At 38.2% G+C, this 21,295-nt stretch overlaps 1 protein-coding gene across 8 annotated transcripts in view; it reads left to right on the top strand.

Annotated features, from left to right (window-relative positions):
- DENND1A (DENN domain containing 1A) overlaps nucleotides 1-21,295 on the top strand; it is a 194,478-nt gene that overhangs the window by 145,351 nt on the left and 27,832 nt on the right. For 4 of the 8 annotated variants that reach the window (XM_051636998.1, XM_051636990.1, XM_051636994.1 and 1 more), the window contains 4 exons: nucleotides 34-105; nucleotides 1,165-1,221; nucleotides 7,173-7,304; nucleotides 20,981-21,040. In XM_051636998.1, the coding sequence (XP_051492958.1) occupies nucleotides 34-105; nucleotides 1,165-1,221; nucleotides 7,173-7,304; nucleotides 20,981-21,040 (321 nt within the window). The remainder of the gene's footprint in view (nucleotides 1-33; nucleotides 106-1,164; nucleotides 1,222-7,172; nucleotides 7,305-20,980; nucleotides 21,041-21,295) is intronic. The other 4 variants (XM_051636996.1, XM_051636992.1, XM_051636997.1 and 1 more) reach the window with 2 other exon arrangements.

The raw sequence follows: 21,295 nt of genomic DNA, 5'->3' as shown, positions 1-21,295 counted from the left end.
ATGATAAAATTTGTTCTGTTGTTATAATTACAGAAAGGAAGCGGAGCCATTTTAAATACAGTAAAAACCAAGGCTAATCCTGCAATGAAGACTGTCTATAAGTTTGTAAGTATCAAGTACTGGCTTACTCCTTAGATAAGAGTCTAATTATGATTCTGTTTTAACCTTTCAAATGAAACTCAAGACTTAAATTAATTTTTATTGGACTCATAAAATTACTTAAAATACATATGCATCTGAATTTCAAATTTAAATGGAAAAGTAATTTTGAAATTTAAACATAATTGAAATGCAAAGGAAGAGGGAAACTTGTGATTTCTTTTGAATGTGTAAATGATAAATTCTAATTATTACATAGAACTATTACATCGTGCCTGTATGCTCTACTAAGCAGCTCTACCATCTCATCATTACTCTGTTGGAAATCGTTACCTCAGGTTTCTCTGCTTGCAGCTTCATCAAAATTAGGGAATCCTCTCATTTTCCAAATTGTTTCTGTCTTTTCTAACTGTCAATTAATTTTCCCTAGAGGTTTCTTGTACCTGCTTATTTAGAGCCCAATTTACTGAGTTATTCTTTAAAAGAAAACGTTTTCAATTCTGTTAACAAACAGCTCGTATGTTACTGTGTTATCTTGTATGGCTGCCAGTTTCTCTGTGCAAGATAAAACAAGTGAGGATTTCTTAAAACCTCAACTTTAGGAAATAATGATACAAAAAGCATTGAGATAACTGCTCAAACTTTTATTTTCTCCTGCCTTTCTCCAGCTTGAGAGAGATGAGTAGGATGAGATTAGCTCTACTAAAACGAACTGACATCCGGAGTACTACGAGGAGAAAGTTTGCAGGGTCACTATTACTGTTGATTGTTAACTTGATAGCAAAGATAAATATTTGAGAGTGTGAAATGCAAAAAGATTAAAGATATCTATGGCATCAAAACAGAGAAAACAGAATTTTTTTAACAAGTATAGGTGTGAGGGTGATGGTGGCTTTTGTTTGTTTGGGGTTTTATTAGCTTTCTGTTTGTTTTAATGTTTTCAGTATCCTGAAATTTCCTTGCCATTTTTAGTATCTAGAGAAGGTGAATTTTGGTGCTATGAAATCAAGCGTAGTCACTGCTGGAAATAGAAGAGAATTTTAACTTAAATTATTTTTTATGCAGGCAAAAGATCATGCAAAAATGGGAATAAAAGAAGTGAAAAACCGCTTGAAGCAAAAGGTACTTGAACTTCTTATTCAAAATGTATAAGCACCACGTATGAAATACTTAGCCACAAAATGCATTATGTGATCAATAGGAAGCTGTTTGATACAGTGTTGTTAGCATACTTCAAAATGCATTACCAGCTGTCTTGGATTGTTCACACTATTATAAATATTCACAGACCAAAAAAAAACAACAAAGCCTGTCTTCAAATGCAGTAAGGCTCTGACTTAAACCCTCAAAAGCCAGAAAACTGAGTGTTCTGTTTGGTGTGGTCCCTCTCCTATCCTTTGTGGTGGGGCACTTTGGAAGGGGACTTCATGTGAACTGGGAGATCTTTCCTGCAGGAAAGGCAGTGAACTTGTGGCAAGTGGCAAATTGTTGATATTTGTCCAGTAATCTCTCAGAGAAAACGTAGAGTGTTGGCCATTGGGAAAAGAACTTGTGTGTTTCATGAGTGTCTGCAAAATTTAGGCATAAAGGAATTAAATTAGAGTTAGTGTTCATTTCAAATTTGAATTAGTGCAGAAATAAGAACTGACAGTGTTTGTTGTTTTCTGAATCTTCCTTTATTTGTAAATAGTAGAGTTTCAAGAATGCTGAATTGTGTTTGAAGAACATATTATCCAATACTAATTGCTCCTGTTAAGCCAATAGTATGATTATATTGATACCTGCAGTATGAATGGTTAACTCTGCCTTAGGTTTTTTCCAGATACTTTGTTTATTTTGTGAAGTGGAGCTCTTGGAGTCTTTTGGGAAAAAAAGATAACTAATGTGCTCATGGAACTGAAGTTCCTCTCAGAAATGTTTGTTTGGGTTTGGTTTTAATCTGTTCTATCTCAGTGAATTTGTTTTCTGAATTTCCAAACCATCCTCTGCAGATAGCACTGCAGCTGTATTCCTGTGAAACAAATCTGCCTGAACGTGTCAGCAGTGTGAATACAAAGGGATTATTTTGCAGCCAGGTTACGAATTGATGAAATTAACTGTGTATACAATCCAAATGCTGTTTGCTCTCTAAATGCTCTAGCAGATTGCTAGACATTTTGAGGGAGATAGATGCTTTGGGTTCTTTGAAACCAATTTTATTACACTTAATACTTTATATGTGACCACTTCAGGTGTACTAGGAACATCTTAGAAACAGGAAGCAGTTTTCATGTACATGGAATTTTTTACGTAATTCCATGTGTTTCAATTTTGCACATAACCTTTATGACTAATAAAATATTTGGCCTTCTCCTGTGCATTTCTAAAGCAGTTGGAGCTGTGTAAAATTACCAGATTGTTTTCCTCTATTTTAAATGCTAATATAATTGTATGCTATTCTGTGACATTCGTATCAAAGTCTGAGAAACGTCTCATTCATTCATTTCTTTCTGTTATTATTGTTGTCTTCCTAGACCTTCAAGCAGCAAGCATTCTTTTTAAAACCACACGTAACATTTACAAATAAACAGCCCAATTTTGTTTCACCTTCCTTATGGATGGTTAAACAGAATTGTTCAACATATGCTTTCATGAGAGCTTAAAAGATTTCTGTGAGTAGCTGACACATACTGCTCTATTCTCCTTTCTTCATTAAGTCTGTTCTTTTCTATCCCATCCTCTTCTCCATTTTGGATTCAAGATGGGAAGATAACTAAAAAGAGGTATTGCTCTGTTCAAAGAGGTAAAAATAGCAAGAAGTGTTTTGGCCACAGTCATATTTTTTTCTAATGTAAGTTAACAAGTCTATCAGTCCATCCTTACCAGTTTTCATGTGAGAACTTTGTGGTTTTCATGTATTTACTTACTAGTTTATTCAGATATTATCTGTTTGAAATGCCAGTGTCCTTAAATACTTAATTTTTGCCAAACTTGGGATGCCAATCTTTCATCTTCTAAAGATAACCTAAGGTTATTTTAAAACTGAACTTACTATCCGCTTCATTTAACATATTATTTTTCATTATTAATACAAAAAGTTGCAGGCCAGTGGTAAGGAAAAGTCAAATATAAACATCCCTTTTCCAATTTTTGCTGCCAAATATGAGAAGCTTCTGTACAAGATAGAATTTAAAAATGCAATAAAGCTAGAGGTCTGCTTCCTACAACTCTGCATAGCAATGGTGACCTCTTAAATATAATCAAGAGCCCATTTTGCCCTTGGTCTGCTCCAGTCTTGGGTTTGAATTGCAAATGGGAAATGTAGGATTGACCTGTTGAGAGGTCACTGTGGTGTGTGTAAGGTCCTTCTTTAATATGATAGTAGAGATTGAATGGGGCTCTATTTCCATCCCTTGTTCATTTGTGGTACAGTATTTCAAAGCTACAGAAATAGTTTTCAGAGGATTCTTACGAGTGATAGCAAATAATTGTTAATAGATACAGCATAGTAGCTTTATTTTATATCTGATAAAGTACTTTTTTACTTTTTTTCCAACCTTTTTCCTTTTTTTTCTTTCTTTTTTTTTGGGTGTTGTGGGTTTGTTTTTGTTTTTTTTTTTTTGGGAAGGCTGCTTTTTCCGTGTCACAAATGGACCATGGTAGTCGAGTCACTCCCTTGTTGGCTCGTTTGAAGCTTAACTACATAGAATGAGGAAGAAGGAGGAATATGAATGGTACCATCCTCAACTTTCAGTAAGGAGAATGTAACTTACTGAAAGATTCTGCATAAGACAATTTATATAAATGGTTGGGCACTTGGCATTAGTGTATTCAACATTATTTTAGTTACTAGAGCTCTGTGTGGCTCTAGTTAAAACAGATACCAATGTCAGTTCTTTGCTACAATAAAGGTAGAAACAATTAATTTAGAGGTTTAAAAAATAACTTGAAGAATCCTTTTAAACATTCTGGAAAGTGTGTTTTCTAATAGGCAGTATTTGTAGTCCATTACAAAAGGTCCCTAGATAAATTAGTAATGCATATTTAAACAGAAGAAAACTTCATTTATTTTACAGGGTAGACTTTACATATCTGTAAATATATATGTTCCCATTCACTGAAGTCCGTCCTTAAAGAGGTAGTAAAGTTTTCATCTTAACAGACAGTTGTTGGGGACCACTGTTTATATATGGAGATAATTATGGAGTGTGATAGATGATTGTCATTATCTTTTTCTAGTAATCCTTAAGGTTTCCTTTTTCCTTTTTCCTTTTAATAATAAATTACACTTTTTTTTCATTAGAAAGTCACTGAACCATTGCTAGTTTTTGCATTTCTGGAGAATTTATTCCAGTAATGAGTAACTTGGCACCTTCCATTTTTTTTCTGTTTTTTTGAAAGGGACAAGTCTCAGTTTTTTGTTGTTATCCTGAATAATATGTATGATTTCAGCTACTTGAGCAACATCATGCTGGCTTATACCTAATCCCTTTTTTGGGGACATGTTGGAACTGAAAGTTCAGACCTGGGACATCTCCTCATGGTATGATGCACTGCAGTACAAAGAGCTGCTTGTGAGCACCAGCCAAGCTGCTACACGTACCCAGCATAGCTCTGGGTGGAAGTGCTGGCACTGGTCTCCGAAGCAGGGTAGGAATCTAAGACAGTGCCCTGGCTGGTATGTGCTCTCCCTCCTTTGGGATGCACAGCTCTGCCTGGCTTTTATTTCAGTACTGGCAATGGGCACTGCTTTTTGTAGGGCTGCCTGCACTATAATCCACTGCATTTCTGCGGTCATTTGTAGTTCTTAAGCTGAAGAACTGCTTTTATCAGTAGATATTTTGGGAGCCCTGATAGCTTTCTGAAGCTGAAGTTCAGAATCAAATGTCCTGTTTTCTTATTTGTGATCTTACCTCTCTGTCTGTCTCGTATTCCCTGTTGACTTGTGAATAACTGTATTCAGAGTCTGGTAATGGACTGAAGGTATGTCACAGACTGCCTTGAAGGACTGTTGTATACTTACAGAATTGCCAAATACTTGGACATTTAATCACTTTAGAGCTACTTGGAGCCCTTATTTGGGGTGTTTAAAATCAGGTTTCTCTGCTTAATTACCTCAAATGTGTTTTCACTGAAGGTAGCAAACAAACTTTTTTGAAGCAAATTTTGCTTTGATGATTGCAGATGTGTTATTTACCTGCATGTTTTGTGATTTTGAAAAAATAGAGAGCCGTCAAATAATTTAATTTTCATATTTCATTAAGTGTATTTTAAAAATTGTAATTTTGACTGAAATGTTCTGCAGTTTCTTTGGAAGTATCTATAGCAATAAACACTGCAAGGGTTTGCAGTGACCGTTATACGTCTTCATGGATTTGGCTCAATGGCTTGATCTGTCCATGTCTTCTATCTCCTCCCATTCCCCTGATGTCCAAACTTTTGTATCTATTATATATTTTTCTGGAATTTTGCTTGGATTGGAAGATGCTTTGTTTTCCATTGATTCCCAGCTGCCTGTTGCCTTGGTAGGAGCCACAGCTGCAGCTGGAATGCTGAAAGCAGTGAAGTGCTGGGAACATCCACTGGTCAGAGCAGGTCAGGTGGCTTTGAACTTGCTGGGCACATTTATGGCCTATACACAACCAGTCTGAATAGAAATATGTACATGAAGTTTGTACTGAATGTTGTTGTTATGGCAGCATAGAGTGCTGCCACATGTTCTGTGAATCCTGGAATGACCAGATCCCTCAGCAGCTTGGTGCTGTTTGGGAGCTGAAACAGGAGTTTGACAGAAGCTTACATTTCTTGTCACTGAGTTGTTTTGGGGCTCTTTGTTACTAATTCAGTGTACTTTGTTGAATTTTTTTAAAGACAAGGTAACGTTGTGCAGCTGGAGGGCAGGGAGGAGGAAAAAGTTTTTCTCTCTAGTTTGACCGTAACAAGTTGTTAATTTCTGCACGATCCTTATGCCCGTATTGGTGAACCACTGCTCTGCCAGCTGGATCTAAAAAGGTCTCTCAGCTTCTCTGTGGAGCAGACAAAGCCCCTTAGAAAGTCCATCCAGCTTTTTGTTTCATTTGACCTAAACACATTAGGTCAGTCTGTGTCCAAAAGAACCATTTCTAATTGGCCATCAGCTTACATGTCTCATTATTGTACCTTAGCAAGACGGAGACTTGAGGGGGCATGTCAAAGGTCAGGGAATCAAAGCAATGTCTATGTCAGCTGCCAACCTTAGGTCAGTCTTGCAGAGCTACAGTGTGTGCTGGTTTCTCTATATATTTACCAAGCATTATTTCCTTGACATTGTTGCAAAGAGATGTAAGGTTTGGGGCCCACTGCGTTACAAACTATTTCTCAACTGACTTTCAAACTCTTCTCTTTGTCTGGTTCCTTATGTCTGCATGTCTTTGTCTTTTTCAAAACCTGTGTTACATATACCATACACACACTTGCCAAGTCTTGTAACCTAGGTTGATGGGTCACTTTACTTCTGAAGATGAGGACTAATGTCAAAAGCAAAGCAAAACAAAAAGCATCCTGCTAGGCAGCAGTTGGTTTTATACATCTCCTGAAGGCATATTCAGTGTACACAGGCTCAAAGATAAAATGCAGAGCTAACTAAGCTGTGAGTTTCATCTCTGCTTGCCACTTCCACAAGTGATTTTTCTGCTACAGATAATTCTGTGAAGTACATAAACAGTATTACTGTTTTGATTTAGCCTTGCAAAAGCAGAATAGCCCTGTTCCTAGGTTTCTTTGAAATTTGTTCCTAGAGTAAATATAGCACTGGTTTGTTGTTTTTTTTTTCTCCCCATGTATTTCCTGGCTTTTGCATGTTTAAGTCAGACATTATTCAATGTGTCTGTTTGTGTGCAGTGTTGGTATTAGGAGGAGAGGGTGGCTATGTGCAAGCTCTGATTGACAAAGTCCAACCAAATGTTTTATTCTAATGATGTTTTTTTCTGTACTTTGGTTTTTTCCCCTAACGTCAAAATTGTTAGTCAGCATTATCCTCTAGTGTGTCCTTTGTGTCCCTTACCCTTAATCAAGATTGTTCCTGGCCCTGTTATTCACCTTTTCCTACCATACAGGACATTGCTGAGAATGGGTGTTCTGCAGCACCGGATGAGTCTCTGCCAAAGACAGCACCTTCTCCATTGAGTGAAAAGAAGGACCCTAAATTAAGAGAAGACAGGAGACCTATCACAGTACATTTTGGTCAGGTATGTCTTAGTGTTAGGTTTCTTTAAATTGTGTGACTCAGCAAAAATACTTCAGAGAAAAGTTGCAGTAACAAATATGCCAATTGTTTCATTATTCTCTGTGACTGAATCATGTTATCACAGATTTATTTCTGTTTTGTCTGTTTAAATGGGATCCTAAAGACCTGGTTTTTCTGCGGATTGCTGATTCCTATTGTTCATACAATGATTTTGAGGAAAATTTAAGTGAACACGAAAGCATAATTATTGTAGCAATTTTATAAACTGTTTTGCTGATGTTTTTAGCATGCAAAGTGCTATAATCTTCAGGACTGAGAATGTGTAATGTAAAATGTCCTCTGTTATCTAGCCAGATCATTAGTGTCACTATGAAACATCCAACTGTTACAGCATTTTAACGTTCTCTGAAAATTAAATGCAGTGAAGTAAGATGGAAAAGTCAATTAATGGCTTATTAGTGTACTCTGTATTGCAGTATTGACAACTGAGCTGTACACATCAGTTACTCTTAGAATGTCTCTTCTGATATATCTGCAAAAGAGTGAGTTTGGTTGTGTGGTTTTTTTGAAAGAGCTAATTATTTAGAAAATGTTATAGTTGCTGTGATTTTTCATGAAAAATCACACAGGATTTACCATCATTTTGCCAGTGCTCCCCTACTAAGTGCAGCCTGACTCAAAAGGTAACATGATTTGGATTTCTAGTTCTCTTTTCTTTCTCTGTATCTATTTTTTACAGTATTAGGGTCAGAAAACAGGAGTGATTATCTGATTTTTAATTTTTTTTTTTTAAGGAAAGAGTGTAATTTTAAAACAGTTGTAAAATAAGTAGGAATTATAAAAAGTGAGGTAAGCCAGATTTTTAGGTAAGTATTAACAGAAACTAGTCAGGGTAGCTGCTCTGACTGTTCAGATGTTAGGTAGGGCTACACAAGATAGAGTCATTGCTCAGAGCAGTGTTGTCTGTTCCTTTCAGAACTTATACCACTGTGCTAAATATAAGTTATTGGAGGGTATTTTTTAAAACAGATTATCTTCCAATTAAATATTTGCAGTAGTGATTTATTTTTCACTTTCTGTGTCAATAGTTGGTAGGAGTTGAGGTACTGGAGAAATGTAGCCATCTAGCTCTAGCAGGAGAATGCTACATTTTATTTAAAGCAGTCAGAAGTCCAGATAATATTATAATCTACTTTCAGATTTTTCCCTCAGATTTTTGTGGGGATGGATGATGGATGGCTCAGACATTTTGGTAGATTAATTTAAATATGTAATCGAGTGGGAAGTGCAAATTTCAATTAGTGAGATATTTTACTGGTCACTTTCAAGTTTTTTAATGATGACTTTCTTGTGTCAAAAGAAACATCAGCTGTACTGAACCACTGGCTGTGGGGAAAGACTTGCTAGCTAAATGCTTATGACTATCATTACATTACAAATGTCCCTTTCCAAACATGACCTACCTTAGCTGTTGTAGGGCTGTCTCACTTCTAGCCTTTGTCCTGTCACAGGTCCTTTTGTCCTGAAAGACTAATGCCAAAATGAAAATTAAATCACACTTTCATTCAAAAGGAAAAGATGTTCAGGTTTATGAAATATAAATTAAGGCTTTGGGGAGGAAAAAAGCAACAACTTTTCCTCTTTAAATGGAGGATGGCTTCTAACTAGTGATTAAAGGGAGAGATTTTAGTGTCACTTTTAACTCTGCCTCGAATACGGTAGGTGGGAACAATTAAAAAGCCACAAGAACTCTGAAATAAGGGCTGTTTGTGCATTCACAGTTCTTATAAACTGAAGAGGATGAAAGAGGCTTTTTTCTCATTGTCACTTGCTTTCCATGTCTGCTGGTATTATGCTCGTGTACATGGCAAAGGCAGACTTTTTTAAAATGCATGCATGCGGATTAGGGTCAAGCCCCGCGTATCAGTAATGCAGCAAGGCTCGTCCATAGCACTGCAGTGAGAGAGCCTACCAGCAGCAGCGAGATGCTTTAATTGAGACATGCTGTCAAAGTGACAAACACATTTGCATACAGTCTATTTATTTTCGTTGGAAAGGTCTGCAGTCTGCTGTTGGTTGAACATTCTTAATCAGCTCGCTGTGAGCCGGCAGCTAGCTGTCCTGTGCGAGGTGCTTCTCTTCATTACATGACAGATTAGCTAAAGGGGGATGGGCTAGCAAGCCAGCAGCAACCTTTAATTTTAACTCATTATCTCTCACCCTATAGTGAGGTAGTTTCTGGCTTTTCCAAGTGCAATTGCATGTCTGCAGTTGTTTAGGCTGCAAAAAATACCAGTAAAATATCTTGAAATGAATGTACAGTACCTCAGCTGATTGTTCTTAACAATTTAGCAGCAATTATCTAACTGTAGGAGATACCATAATATTTGTAGCTCATCTTGGCAACTAGTTACCAGGCATTGTTTGAGAGGGTTGTTTATTCTAGAATTGTTTTAACTGTGGTTTCTGTGATACCTTTGATAATATGTTTCAGATTCTGAGTTTGCATCAGGGTGCTTGAGTTGTGTGTTTCTGCTAGAAATTTTCCTTCCGTCCCTGGAACAGCATAATGTTGAGCAGCTTCAGATCTCTTCTCCTTTCTGATTTTCATTAATTGATAGATCTGTGCTGCAGTTAATTTTGCCTGATTTCTGAAGTTTGTTGTTTGAGGAGCTCTTAATATCTCTACACCCTAAAAAACTCAACAATTTATAACTTCACTTTATGAAAAAAAAAAAAAAAAGAGCGAGAGAATGAACAAGGTTGGTTTTTTCATGTTTGGGGTTTTTTGTGTGGTTGCTTTTTTTTTTTTTTTGTCTGAGCTATGCTGATACGGTATTTTGGGAGTTTTCATTTTTTAATTTTTGGGGACAAAAGTCTCAAATATCTCATTCCATTGTTTGGGGAATGGCTATTTATACATGTTCAATATGCTGGAGCCAGAAAGCAAAGATTCTGGGAAATGGAGGCATCTCCTTAATGATGGTGATTGTAGAGCTGTTGCAAGTAACAACATGCAGCTCTCCAAAACACCTTGCTGAGTTTTTAATGAGCAGCAGGCTCTCTTAGTCCTCTTATGTGTATTTATTTTTGCATTATCTAAAGAAAAAACAAAACAAAAGGTGTGTTTGTTTCTCTGGCTTACTTACCAGCAAATAGAATACTTTATTCCATTTATGTACGAAAAGATATAGGTTAATAAAGTAGAGAAGTCTCTTCCAAGTATGTCTTCACTTAAGAGATTCTATTATAGTCAGTTCTGGATGCGAACTATAGAGAACTAATATCCTGAGGGCTAATGAAAATAACTGTTAAAGAAATGGAAAATATATTCATGCACTAAAGCATCTTATCTGACTGTGAAAAAAACTTGTCCAGGTTCTCTTCCCAGCTGATTCTTACCGCTGTTAAACTTTTGTGGGCCATAAAATGGGAATTGCCAGCATATTTGCTGTTTTGATCATTTCCTGTAAACAAACATATTAGTTTTTCCCATTCATAATCTGCACTTAGACATGCAGAACAAACAACTGTGCTTTGTAGGGCAGGTTTCTTCAAGGAGATTAAACAGTATTAAGAGGTCAGGGGGAAGATGAGGAGAAAACCAGCCAGCTACATTCCAGAAATGCAAAACTGGATTGCTGAGGCCAAAGGCAGCAAAGGGGGGGAGATTATCTCCAGGGTAAAGGAGATGAAGTAGGGAATTGAGGAAGGCTCCTTTGCCAGACCCTGTGACTCCCTTCACACCCAGGTGCATTGGAACAATAGCAGATTCCCCTGGATCTCAGCAGGCATTGTGTGGCACTGAGGTAGAAACCAAAGGGGAAAGGGGAAACCAAGTTCATTTTCTAATATTCATGCAATGTATGCTATGGCTGCAAAGCCAACCTCCTGTTCTCACCACTCTGAACTGTTCTGACAACAGAGATACCTTTGTTAAGAAAATGAGCTTCCATTCCACTCTTCCACACTGAGCAGTATGGTCTGCCATTCACCTGAGCCACGTGGAGTTTCCTCACTCTCCATTTGATTCTTTGTGGTTGTAGCAAAAGTAGAAGCCCAGTTCTTTCATACTATTTTGTCTTCAGAAAGTGTATTTTCTACACCTTTTCTTCTCACTCCTTTCTGTGGCTGTTCATTTCAGAAAGGAATTCCCTGCTACACAGTGCTAGTCACTGCAAGAAAGGCAGATGTATTGGACCAGAAGCACTTGTCCATCTGATGTATGCTTGAGACTACTTCTAGGTTTGTAGGGGAGTAAAAACAAAGTCAAAGGACAAGAAAATAATTCACTTGATTTAAATTCTACTTTTTGGTGTGCAAGCTTTGCAGAAATGGCAATCCATGGGGTAGGAGTTACTGAAGTAAAAGGCTTGCACTCTTGTCATGCGTGTAAATATTTGACAAGCGAGCCCTGGCACTCTCTTTAGGAAGATGTTCACCACCTGCGGAGCATACCCAGAGGTGACTGCCTCTCATGCACTCACTTGCCAGTATCTTCTAATGAGCACCCAGACAGCTACGTCTTCTTCACCTCCTGCAGCAATGTAGTAGGTATGTAGCTTCTGCTATGTAGGAATTCATGCTTCGCAGTGAGATGATGTGGCTGGAGTCCTGCATCCAGCACAGATGTGTTCATCCATGAAAACACACATTCCAGGCTACGGCTTCTAGAGTTTTCCAAGTCTCTTGGCATTTCAAGCGCTTCTTAAGCAGGGGTGTTCAGAATAAATTTACTGCCCTGGGTGGATGCAAGTCAGATGCCATAATGCTTGGATGTATGGAGAAAACGCTGTGGCTGAGCTGACCTCCTAGGGCTCGGTGACAAGCAATAGCAGCTGTAACATGTCTGCAGAATTTCCTTGTTAGTCCTGTTATGCTGAGGAACCCATAAATACCTTATAGAGAGTATCTTGGTCCATCACTGCTGGCATGTAGAAGAATTCTGCTTTATAAATAATGCATGCAAATAAAATAAATACATTAGTACATGCAAGGCTAACCAAATCACCTAGATTGACAACTAGAGAAAAGCTCAGAGGGTCGTATGGATGACTTGCTTAGTCTATCAATGTAGATCAGCATCCAGAAGCTTCATATGTATTACTTGTGAAGTTGATACGTGCAGCTAGGCCAGAACTGTCTGAATTGACCTTTGGACCCCGGATTAAACTAGAAGATTAGAGGAAGAGAATATGTGAGACATATGATTCTTCTAACTGCTAACCCCACTGTGATTGCTTGTTTGGCCAGGATTTTTTGCATCTTCCCTTCAGAACTGGACTGATTAATACCAAGTGAGACATTTCGGAGTGCCATGCTGGAGATACAGCAGCCGTGCACTTTTGTTTGTGTGGGGGAGTATCCCCCTCATTATGCAGACTCCTCGGTGAATGATGAAGCTGAGCAGAGCCCATAGTCACTGCTGTTCTTAGAACTCTTTAAATGAGAGACCATCTTTTTTTTTTTTTTTCCTTTTTTTTTTCCTTCTTCTGTACAAGTATTCTGTTTGCTAGAAAGGAATAGCTGTTGAAAGATATTAAGGAAGAGGTCCATTTTCCAACATTTTGAATCGTGTGAGTTGCATGATCTCCAATTCCAGTATCAGGCCCTCAGAAAGCCCAGTGTAAAGCTGACAAAGTACAAGTTAAAAAAGAAAATACACACAAAATAGTGTGGCTTTTTTTCTTTATATTTAATATTGTATTGCTGGATTTTCCAGTGTTTTAAATGAAAAATATATGTCGTTAGTTCCATGTTGACAATGTCCTTGAGGATTTGACAGTGAGATTTTCCAGCAGTTGCTCTTCGTTAGGATCCTGGTGGTGTTTAATAAGGCAGCCGAACTGCTGGCACCTCCGGTTCTTGTTTGTTCTCCGAGGGCTCGGGGCTGCTGCAGTAAGCACATCGACCAGAGCTGATCATTACAAGGGCGTACGCCACCATGAATAAAAATGTCACACGTTTTCCCATCTCACAGCGGTACAAAATGTCAGTCCTGTCAAACAGACATTGCAGGTAGCACTGAGCAGTCAGTACAAATTGGGAAGCCGAATATTCCCCCAGCTTTCTGATATTCTTCATTTGAAGCAGAAGAAAAACAGTTGTTAACCTATTAGCTCTGATTTTAAACTCTGCTGAGATAGTAGTTGGATAGACTTTAACACATGGGGATAAATATGTTCCTGGGGTCTAGGATTTTTTGCAACATGTCTCTCCATCCATGTATGTTGAGAAACAGATGGAATGAAACCAAGCCACTGCAAAATATACCTCATTTTGGTAGGACTTCTTTGGAAATTTGAACACAATCTCTATGAAGATCCTCTCTCAAACCCTTCCCTGTTTTATCTCTGTGAATAGTTCTGAAAAAAACCAAACCTCCTGGCTGTTTGGCTAGCAATCCAGAAAGGGCATGGCTCAGCAAGTTAAAGAAGTTTTCTTTCATAACCTTTCATCGTGCAGTAATGTAACAGATGATTGTGATTTTATTATCTTTCTGTGTGAATAGAAGTTATGCTGCTCTAAGGTGTGTCATGCAATCTAGAATCCATGGGATATGTTATTTCCTGGGTGTTAGACCAGCCTTAGTACTATGAACATACCTGTGTGTTCACTGAGGGTTCGTGTAGGATTGAGTCATGGATATTGTCTGTGCAGGATTCTGCTGTTTCTACAGTGTCCATTAAAAAATCTAGCGCAAAAGATTAGGTGGAAAAGCAGGTGACAAAACATCAAAGAAATAACAAGAAATGTTGCTAAGTCACCAGTGGTTGCCCTAAGGGACAAGGAGAGCAGGTAAAATGAGCTGCAGTGGTCTGTGTAAAAGAGAGTATCTTGAAGAAATTCTCTTCAAAGTCCATTCTGTAAGTTGAAATATCTTTGGTTTTTCTCTGATACCTTCTCAGAACAAAATAAAAATGGTGTATGCCTTTAAGCTAGTGAATCCTTGCAAATTACCCCCCTACCCAGACGATGTTGATTGCAGAGGGCTCAGCAAGGAGCACTGATGTCCAGGCACTGCAGAAACAGAACAGAGCAGTCAGAAACCGGATTAAAGGAATGCTCCTGTGTGTAGCTGTCAGCAGCAGGACTCTTAGAGTCATCTGAGGCCTCACTACATATAAACAAAATAGGAAGGAAAGTGTGTGAGGCTTTTTTGACCTAGAATGACTCTTAGATTGAATTAAATATTTTGTGTTCTGTAGGCATCTGTTTCCTGTGGGAAGAGATATCTACTACATATAGCTTAACATACAGTGGTTTTCAGACTGTGGTTTGCGGGCTCCTGGGAACTGTGCCAGGCACATAAGAGGCTGTTGACAGTTGTCATCTTTGGAAAATGTCAGCAGTCCTCAAATTGCAAAGTGTTGAAGAACATCAGTTTAATACAGTTAGGGTTAGTTGTTTGTTTGTTTGTTTGTTTTACAGTGTTTTAGAAGAACTGAATGTGCATATAGTTGGGAAGAGGTCAGGGTATATTTTCAACTGCACAGCAGATGAAAAGTGAACTAGAACTAAATGGTCCCAATCTCAAATTGCAGTGATGTCATCTTTTGTGGGTTCTGTACTTTGTGTAGTCTGTGAACTTTCCTGTCACTGGAGCTAGGAAGTAACCAGAACTCTTGACAGGTCCTTAAGCCACAGATACCATTACAAGTTAACAGCTGCTACATACTGTTCCTCCCATCAACATCATGTAAGAACACATGATACTTTGGGGCTTGGCCTGACTCTGCCTGTCTACTCAATATGACTGCACACATAAAAATGGTATCCATCTAATTCTCAAAATTATTTTGGTTTTCTTTAATTGCAGACGAAAGAAGTAAAATACCCTTCAGTTGTGCGGCTAAGGGTTTTATTATTTAAACCATGTGTTTTTAGAATAGCACTAATTATAATCATAATAATCTACACTACTACAGTAGTGTAACCTATGGTTTTAGGATTTTCTGTCCCTGGCACTCTTCCATAATAAGAAGATTATAAGATGTAGCTAGGAAGCCTGTGCCCTTCATCCTGGTGGAACCATTGCACTTGACAAGATAGACATGGTCCTGGTACCATGATCGTGCTTTCCTTCTTGCCTTAGGAGAGTTCTACATCTGGTTAGTACCATGCAAGTCCTAGATTTAAAATGAACTGTGGTATGTTGCACATAACAATATTAAATATTTTTAAAAGTTAGCTCTTCTGGGGTTGTCAGCACAGTATGAGATTAATGGATAACCATTATCAACACTGCCAAATAAGGGTAAGTTATCAATGCTCTGTATCTAGAAAAAAAGACTTTTTTCGCCTTAATTAGGAAGGATAGAGTTGGCTGCAGCAAGGAGAGAGAAGAAGGAAGCAAAGGTAGACACTCAGAAAAACCCTTTATTCCCCTTTAGCAAGAAGTGAGTTTCCCCTCAGTGGCTCTGAGATGGACCTGTGCATCTTTGGCAGTGCCTCTTGGTACCAGCAATGACTTGAAAATAACCTTATTCAGTATTAGGGAAAACAGAAACTTACAGGCACCTACCTTTCCTTCCTTTACTGTCTACTTCTTTCTTGTGCAATGGAAGATTTCTGGCTAGAAAGATAAGGAGATAATCCGTTCTTTTCTCATTAAACTAATCAGAGCGTTTAATTGTGGCAGTCCCTGCTTCTTTCAGATTCTTGTTATGGCTGTAGGCATTGCTACATTTTTGTGAGATTCATTCTACCTTCCCAATCTACTAATATGGCTTGAAGAAAAAGGCATCCCTTAAAACATAGAGATTATTTTTATCACAGGACCCAGCAGATTTCTGTTGAAATATTTCAGAGTGTAAATTAAAAATATATGCTGTAAAGCATACACTGTTCTTGTCATCCCGGTTTGTGAGCTGTACATATGGGAGTATGTAACAAGTAGTGTGTGCACTGTGCAGGGATCTGGATGGATAATAAAACAGCTGCCTCATAGATTCCATCTGCTTTCTGTACTGAATCTTTTTAGGTACCATACATTTTTCAGTGTTGTTATTTTCTTCCCCCCACTTTTTTTTTTTTTTAATTGAGTGTTCAGGTCCTGTGTGTTTCTCCAAAGTCAGCACTTTAGATCTTTTGCAGCATGGGTACAGTCAGGACAGTGCATCTCTCTCCCATGTCTGATTGTCTTGAAATCATAGCAGTAGTTTTTAAACAAGTCCTGAAATTCTGAGGGAAATAAGATAATTATGTAGAAAAGCTTTGCTTGTGAAATTATTAGAAATACCTCCACTACTAATTGAGAGACACCTCCTTCTCTATGTACTGACAAACGATTTTTCATCTAGTGGTGTTTCCTTTATGCATTTTTTTTCTAGTTTCACTTGTTGCTGCATATGAAATAGCACCTCTATTTTACCCATTAAGACTTTTTTGAATACCACTTTAAAAAATAAAATTCCAACAGACATCCTCAATTAGGTTGAGATTATATTTTGTTTACAAGCTGTTACCTCGCAGACCAAAAATGATCTTGTTGCAATGGTTTCTCTAATACAAAAAAACCCTAAATAGCTGTAATTTTAAAGTTCCTTCAATATAAAATAGGTACTTTGAGATGTGGGATCTACAATTTTTAAATGTTATTTTTACAGTGTAAAAGTGAAGGCAGGTTTTTTCCTCCAGCATCTTGTACCTTAAAATCTGATAATTAGTAAAACAGTACCAGATCTGCAGTTCTAAAACTGGCTTTCTGCAAATTTTCTGTCTTGTTGCTTCAGAAGTATTTAGAACTAGACAATTAAGAAAATACCTTGACTAAAAAGCTGGTAAACAGCTATTGGTAAGAAAGTGCTAATTTAGACACTTCTCCACTTAATAGAAAAAACCAACAAATCTCTATACTGTATACATTTAGGAACATACCTAGAATAGCAATTTAGCAGCTTTCAGCAATGTAGCCTGTGCTGTTTCGTACCTGTTCATCCTTCCAGCACAGGTAATTAAGCTGATATTCCAACACAGCTTCCCCTACTGACCTTTTAGAAACAATGTGTTTTGCTGCATTAACAAATTAACTTCAAATCAGTGGCTTTTCCAGTAAATATGGCCTTCATAGAGTTTGAATAAACTTGCTTATCCTATTCTGGTGACAGATATTAACATCAACATTAAAAGTGAAACTCTGGTAAAGGGCAAATAACTGTTATCTCTTGGTGGACCTCCACGTCAGTTACTCCTCACTGCCCTTTGCCTGTTCTTTCCAATGCTTCACAACACTGATTTCAGCCACACTCTTTCCCTCTCTGGAGTTAATGAGAAGAACACGCTGCTGGGGCTGTGTACCCTTTGTCTTACCATTATATTCAGATCCTTTTGGGGTTCAAAAATACAGTCCATGGTGCAATACAAACAAAACCTCACTATTAACTTGATTTCTGGTAGCACTTCCCATGAATAAGTTTGAATCTGAGTGTTGGATTGGACTGTGTTGTTACAAGTACAAATGATCAGTTCTGAGAGTTAAGTTTACATCCTTTCTTTTGCTGGCAAACCTTGCAGCAAGGTCATGAATTTGAATGATGATTTTTTTTTTTTAGGATAGATCCATAAGGAATTTAGATTATGACTCTTCAAAGCTATGGATTTATCAGTAAATTGTAGCTGTACTGAATTCCACCTGGAATTCAAGATGTCAGTCTGTGTGGCATTGATTTGTCATGTGGTAACTTCAGTAAGAGAAGAGTTCAGTCAGTGAAAAGGTGGGTTTGGAAGAGCAGCAAGATAAATCAATGCTGCTCCAATAGAAAGTTTAGTAAAAAGGAGGAGAATCTGGGAAGAGATGACTGCAGGTATGACATCACACTTGAGCTTAGGATTTTATATTGTGTTAAAGTCTATCTGAATTGCAAGTATTTAAGTAAAAAAGTTCAGAAGCATGTATGCCACTTTACAATCCCTAAAGAAAATGGAAGCTGAGTGGGCCTCAGGAAGTGTAGATAACTTGTGTAAACCTTAAGAAGTTCTGTCTTCAGTAGTCCTTGTTTCTGGGGTTGAGTAATTAAATGAGAATTGCAGCTTGTATTAAAGAAAAATGGTTTTGACCCTCTCAAATTGAGAGAAAAATTGAAAGCAACATGGGCTTACACATCACCAAAAGGAGGGAAAAAAGTATATATAGTTTTGGTTCCAGCACCAACATCAATGGTGCTTTAAGAGCTGACTTGTAATTGTTGGTCAATTAGGACTAACAGGAGTAAATTACTAGTGCTGCTTGTGGTTCTGCTACAGACGAGGAGTATGTAATGAGTTGGCAGTCCTGTCAAACTCTTCCACATTGTACTGGAATATCTAATGCTCTTACTCCTGTGTGCTCTGACTTGTGTATGGATGTTCTTCCATCCCTACTAGCAGTTCAGCTGAGAAGGGTACCAACACTGGTGACTCTTTTAACACAAGGTTTTCAGATACCCCCAAGTATTTTAAACTTGATTTTATTGCCAGTGTCTAGTGAAACAGTGGTGTGGCAGATAATTAACAAATCCTGACACACATTTTCTCAGAAAAAATATGTTAAGTTGATGTTAAGTAACATCTTTTAATTATTTTATCAATAGAAACTTAGTTGTCCAGAATTAAAATAGTAATGGAAAATAAATAGTGCTCAAGACTGCTAGCAATGGCTTTAGGAAAATACTTAAATTTCCCACCCAGGAAACATACTTGGGAATTTTCTAATGTAGGAATGGTCACCATTTCTAGGTAAGTAAAAGAGAAAAAAAGAACAAAGAGGTGTATATATGCAGGAGGCATAAAAAATTTATAAAAAACATAATAATTGTGCCTAGTTTTTCGGTTTCATCAAGTACATTACTTCAGTTGCTCCATAGTAAGTGAATGTCTTTCAAGTAACTAGAAAAGTGCAAATTTTCAGATTTTTCAGCTGTTTCATAATGAAAAACAAGTATGCTACATCACGTAACAGGAGTTAGATCTATTTTAAGATTGTGCTCTCAGCCTGAGCAGAAAAGACAGGAAGATCCACAGCAGCAGAGCTCAGCTTCTGTGACTGAGTGGTGCGGTGTGAGGGACACGGTTCAGCAGGGCTAATGGCAGCCACCTCAGCTTGCCACCCTGTCACTTCTCTTTGTTCTCTTTGTTTTCATACTTGCTTTCTTGGAAAATACAGAGGAAAGCTGTCACAGGGAATCATTCTGGCCTCAGCTCTCCATCCCGTGTGTCTTTTTTTGTTTCTTTTTTTTCTCTCATCCACCCCAAAAAGCTGAGCCAAATACATGCATGCAGACAGGCACTCCTTCATTCACAACCAGGAGAAATGAACCAATGGATTCAACAGTAGAATTTAATGGGAAGTTTGAAAGAAAAGTCTGAAGAGATGGAAGAGAATGCAAATGTTGTGGAAACGGGTAGGCTGGAGTTTACTGTTACACAGTGTGATGATAGTTGGGGAGCAATGTCTGCAGTCTAGACTAAAGACTGTGCTAGAAGGAAGTTAGGAACTGCTGAGGTATGAATCTGGAATACTTTTTGCAGAGAAATACAGTAATCTATGTAAGCTTTCTTCTGTCTGAAGAAGGCAGCTCCCACTGCCAGGTCCTGCTCCTCCTCTGTACAGCTGAGGGGGTTTTGTCTGTGGAAAGGGCAGTGGGGGAGCTGGGGGCAGCGTTGGGGCTGTGACAGTGATGCAGTTGTGTCATCTGGGTGAGCAGGCATTGAGGGACATTCCCTGTACTCCTCAGTGAGGGATCTTCTCTCTTGAAGTGCTGGTGTGTGTACACAGACTGCCACAGAAAGGACATTGGCTTTGGTCTTGTTCTCAATATCAATGTTGTGCTTCAGGTTGGTTTTATTTAGAATCTTGTTAATTGCCAGTGGATTGCTTGTCTAACAGGCTATACCTTGAGATGCCATCTGTGTGAAGAGAGTTGTGCTGCTGGCTCAGTCAAAAGCAACCAGACTGGAATAGCTTCAGCGCTGCTACAAAGCCATAAGTTGGGCAACTGCTGATTTAAAAAATGAGAAACAAAAATAGGCATCTTAATGCACTGTTCTGTCTTCATTAGAGTTATTTGGTATGGAGCTTTTGCTTTTCTTTACAATTATAGTACACATTTTGCTCTAGGCAATGCATTTAAACCTTGATCCAGTACAGTATCTAAACATGGGCTTATCTTTAATTATATTAAAAGTTTAATTGATGTAAAGTTTCTTCCCATGCTCTTAAATGTCTTTGCTGGTTTGAAGGCTTTACCGGAAGTTTTTACAAGCATTAAAATTACTCTTGAGATTTTAGTGAAAGCTTTTTTGAATATCCTGCTTTGCAGGATTCTTTCTATGTGCATAAACATTGTCTAGAACACTTGGAGCTGGAGATCCAAGAATCCCCCTTGAGCGTCTTTGTTGTCTCAGTAAATTTTGAATGATCTGGAGTGCTGATGGTGCTGCCATTATGGTTTTAGATAAGCTGAGTTCAACCTACCTCAAGAGGCAGGTACAGCTCCCTTTGCTGTCGTGGCACTTGACAGAATGTGAGATTTGTCACTGTTTGGGGGGGGGCTGGGGGGGGAGAACCTACATTTTGTGAGGTGAGTATGAAGCTATGGTGTAAATCAGGTGTTGTCATCCACTCATACTGCTTTTGCCACAAAACCAGAGGTATTTTCATCTAGGTGACTGTTTAATTTAGTTTCCACTTTGATACAGCAGCAAAGACTCCGTCCACCTCGGCCACCGCCTCCAAAGATACAACGTTCATCTAGGCCCGTGAGTAGCTGGTAGTTTTGTTTCACTGCCACAGCTTAACCCTGCCTGAACTCCGCTCTCAGTAGCGTTACTAAACCTTGGTAGTTTGGATTGTCAAACTTTGCAAAAAAGCAATGTGTGAATTATGCTCCTAAACTCCCTTCTTCTCTGCTGCGGCACAGCCCTGGGACCTGCATTTATTCTGCTTTTCTTTGACGAGTTCTGCAGCTTTCAGTCAGTTCTGCAGGTAACTGATGCTGTTGTTGCAACATTTGT

Source organism: Apus apus, chromosome 19 (assembly GCF_020740795.1).
Source record: "Apus apus isolate bApuApu2 chromosome 19, bApuApu2.pri.cur, whole genome shotgun sequence".
NCBI lineage: Eukaryota > Metazoa > Chordata > Aves > Apodiformes > Apodidae > Apus > Apus apus.
The sequence above is the reverse complement of the archived record's forward strand: the minus strand, read 5'-3'. Positions and strand labels throughout refer to the sequence as shown.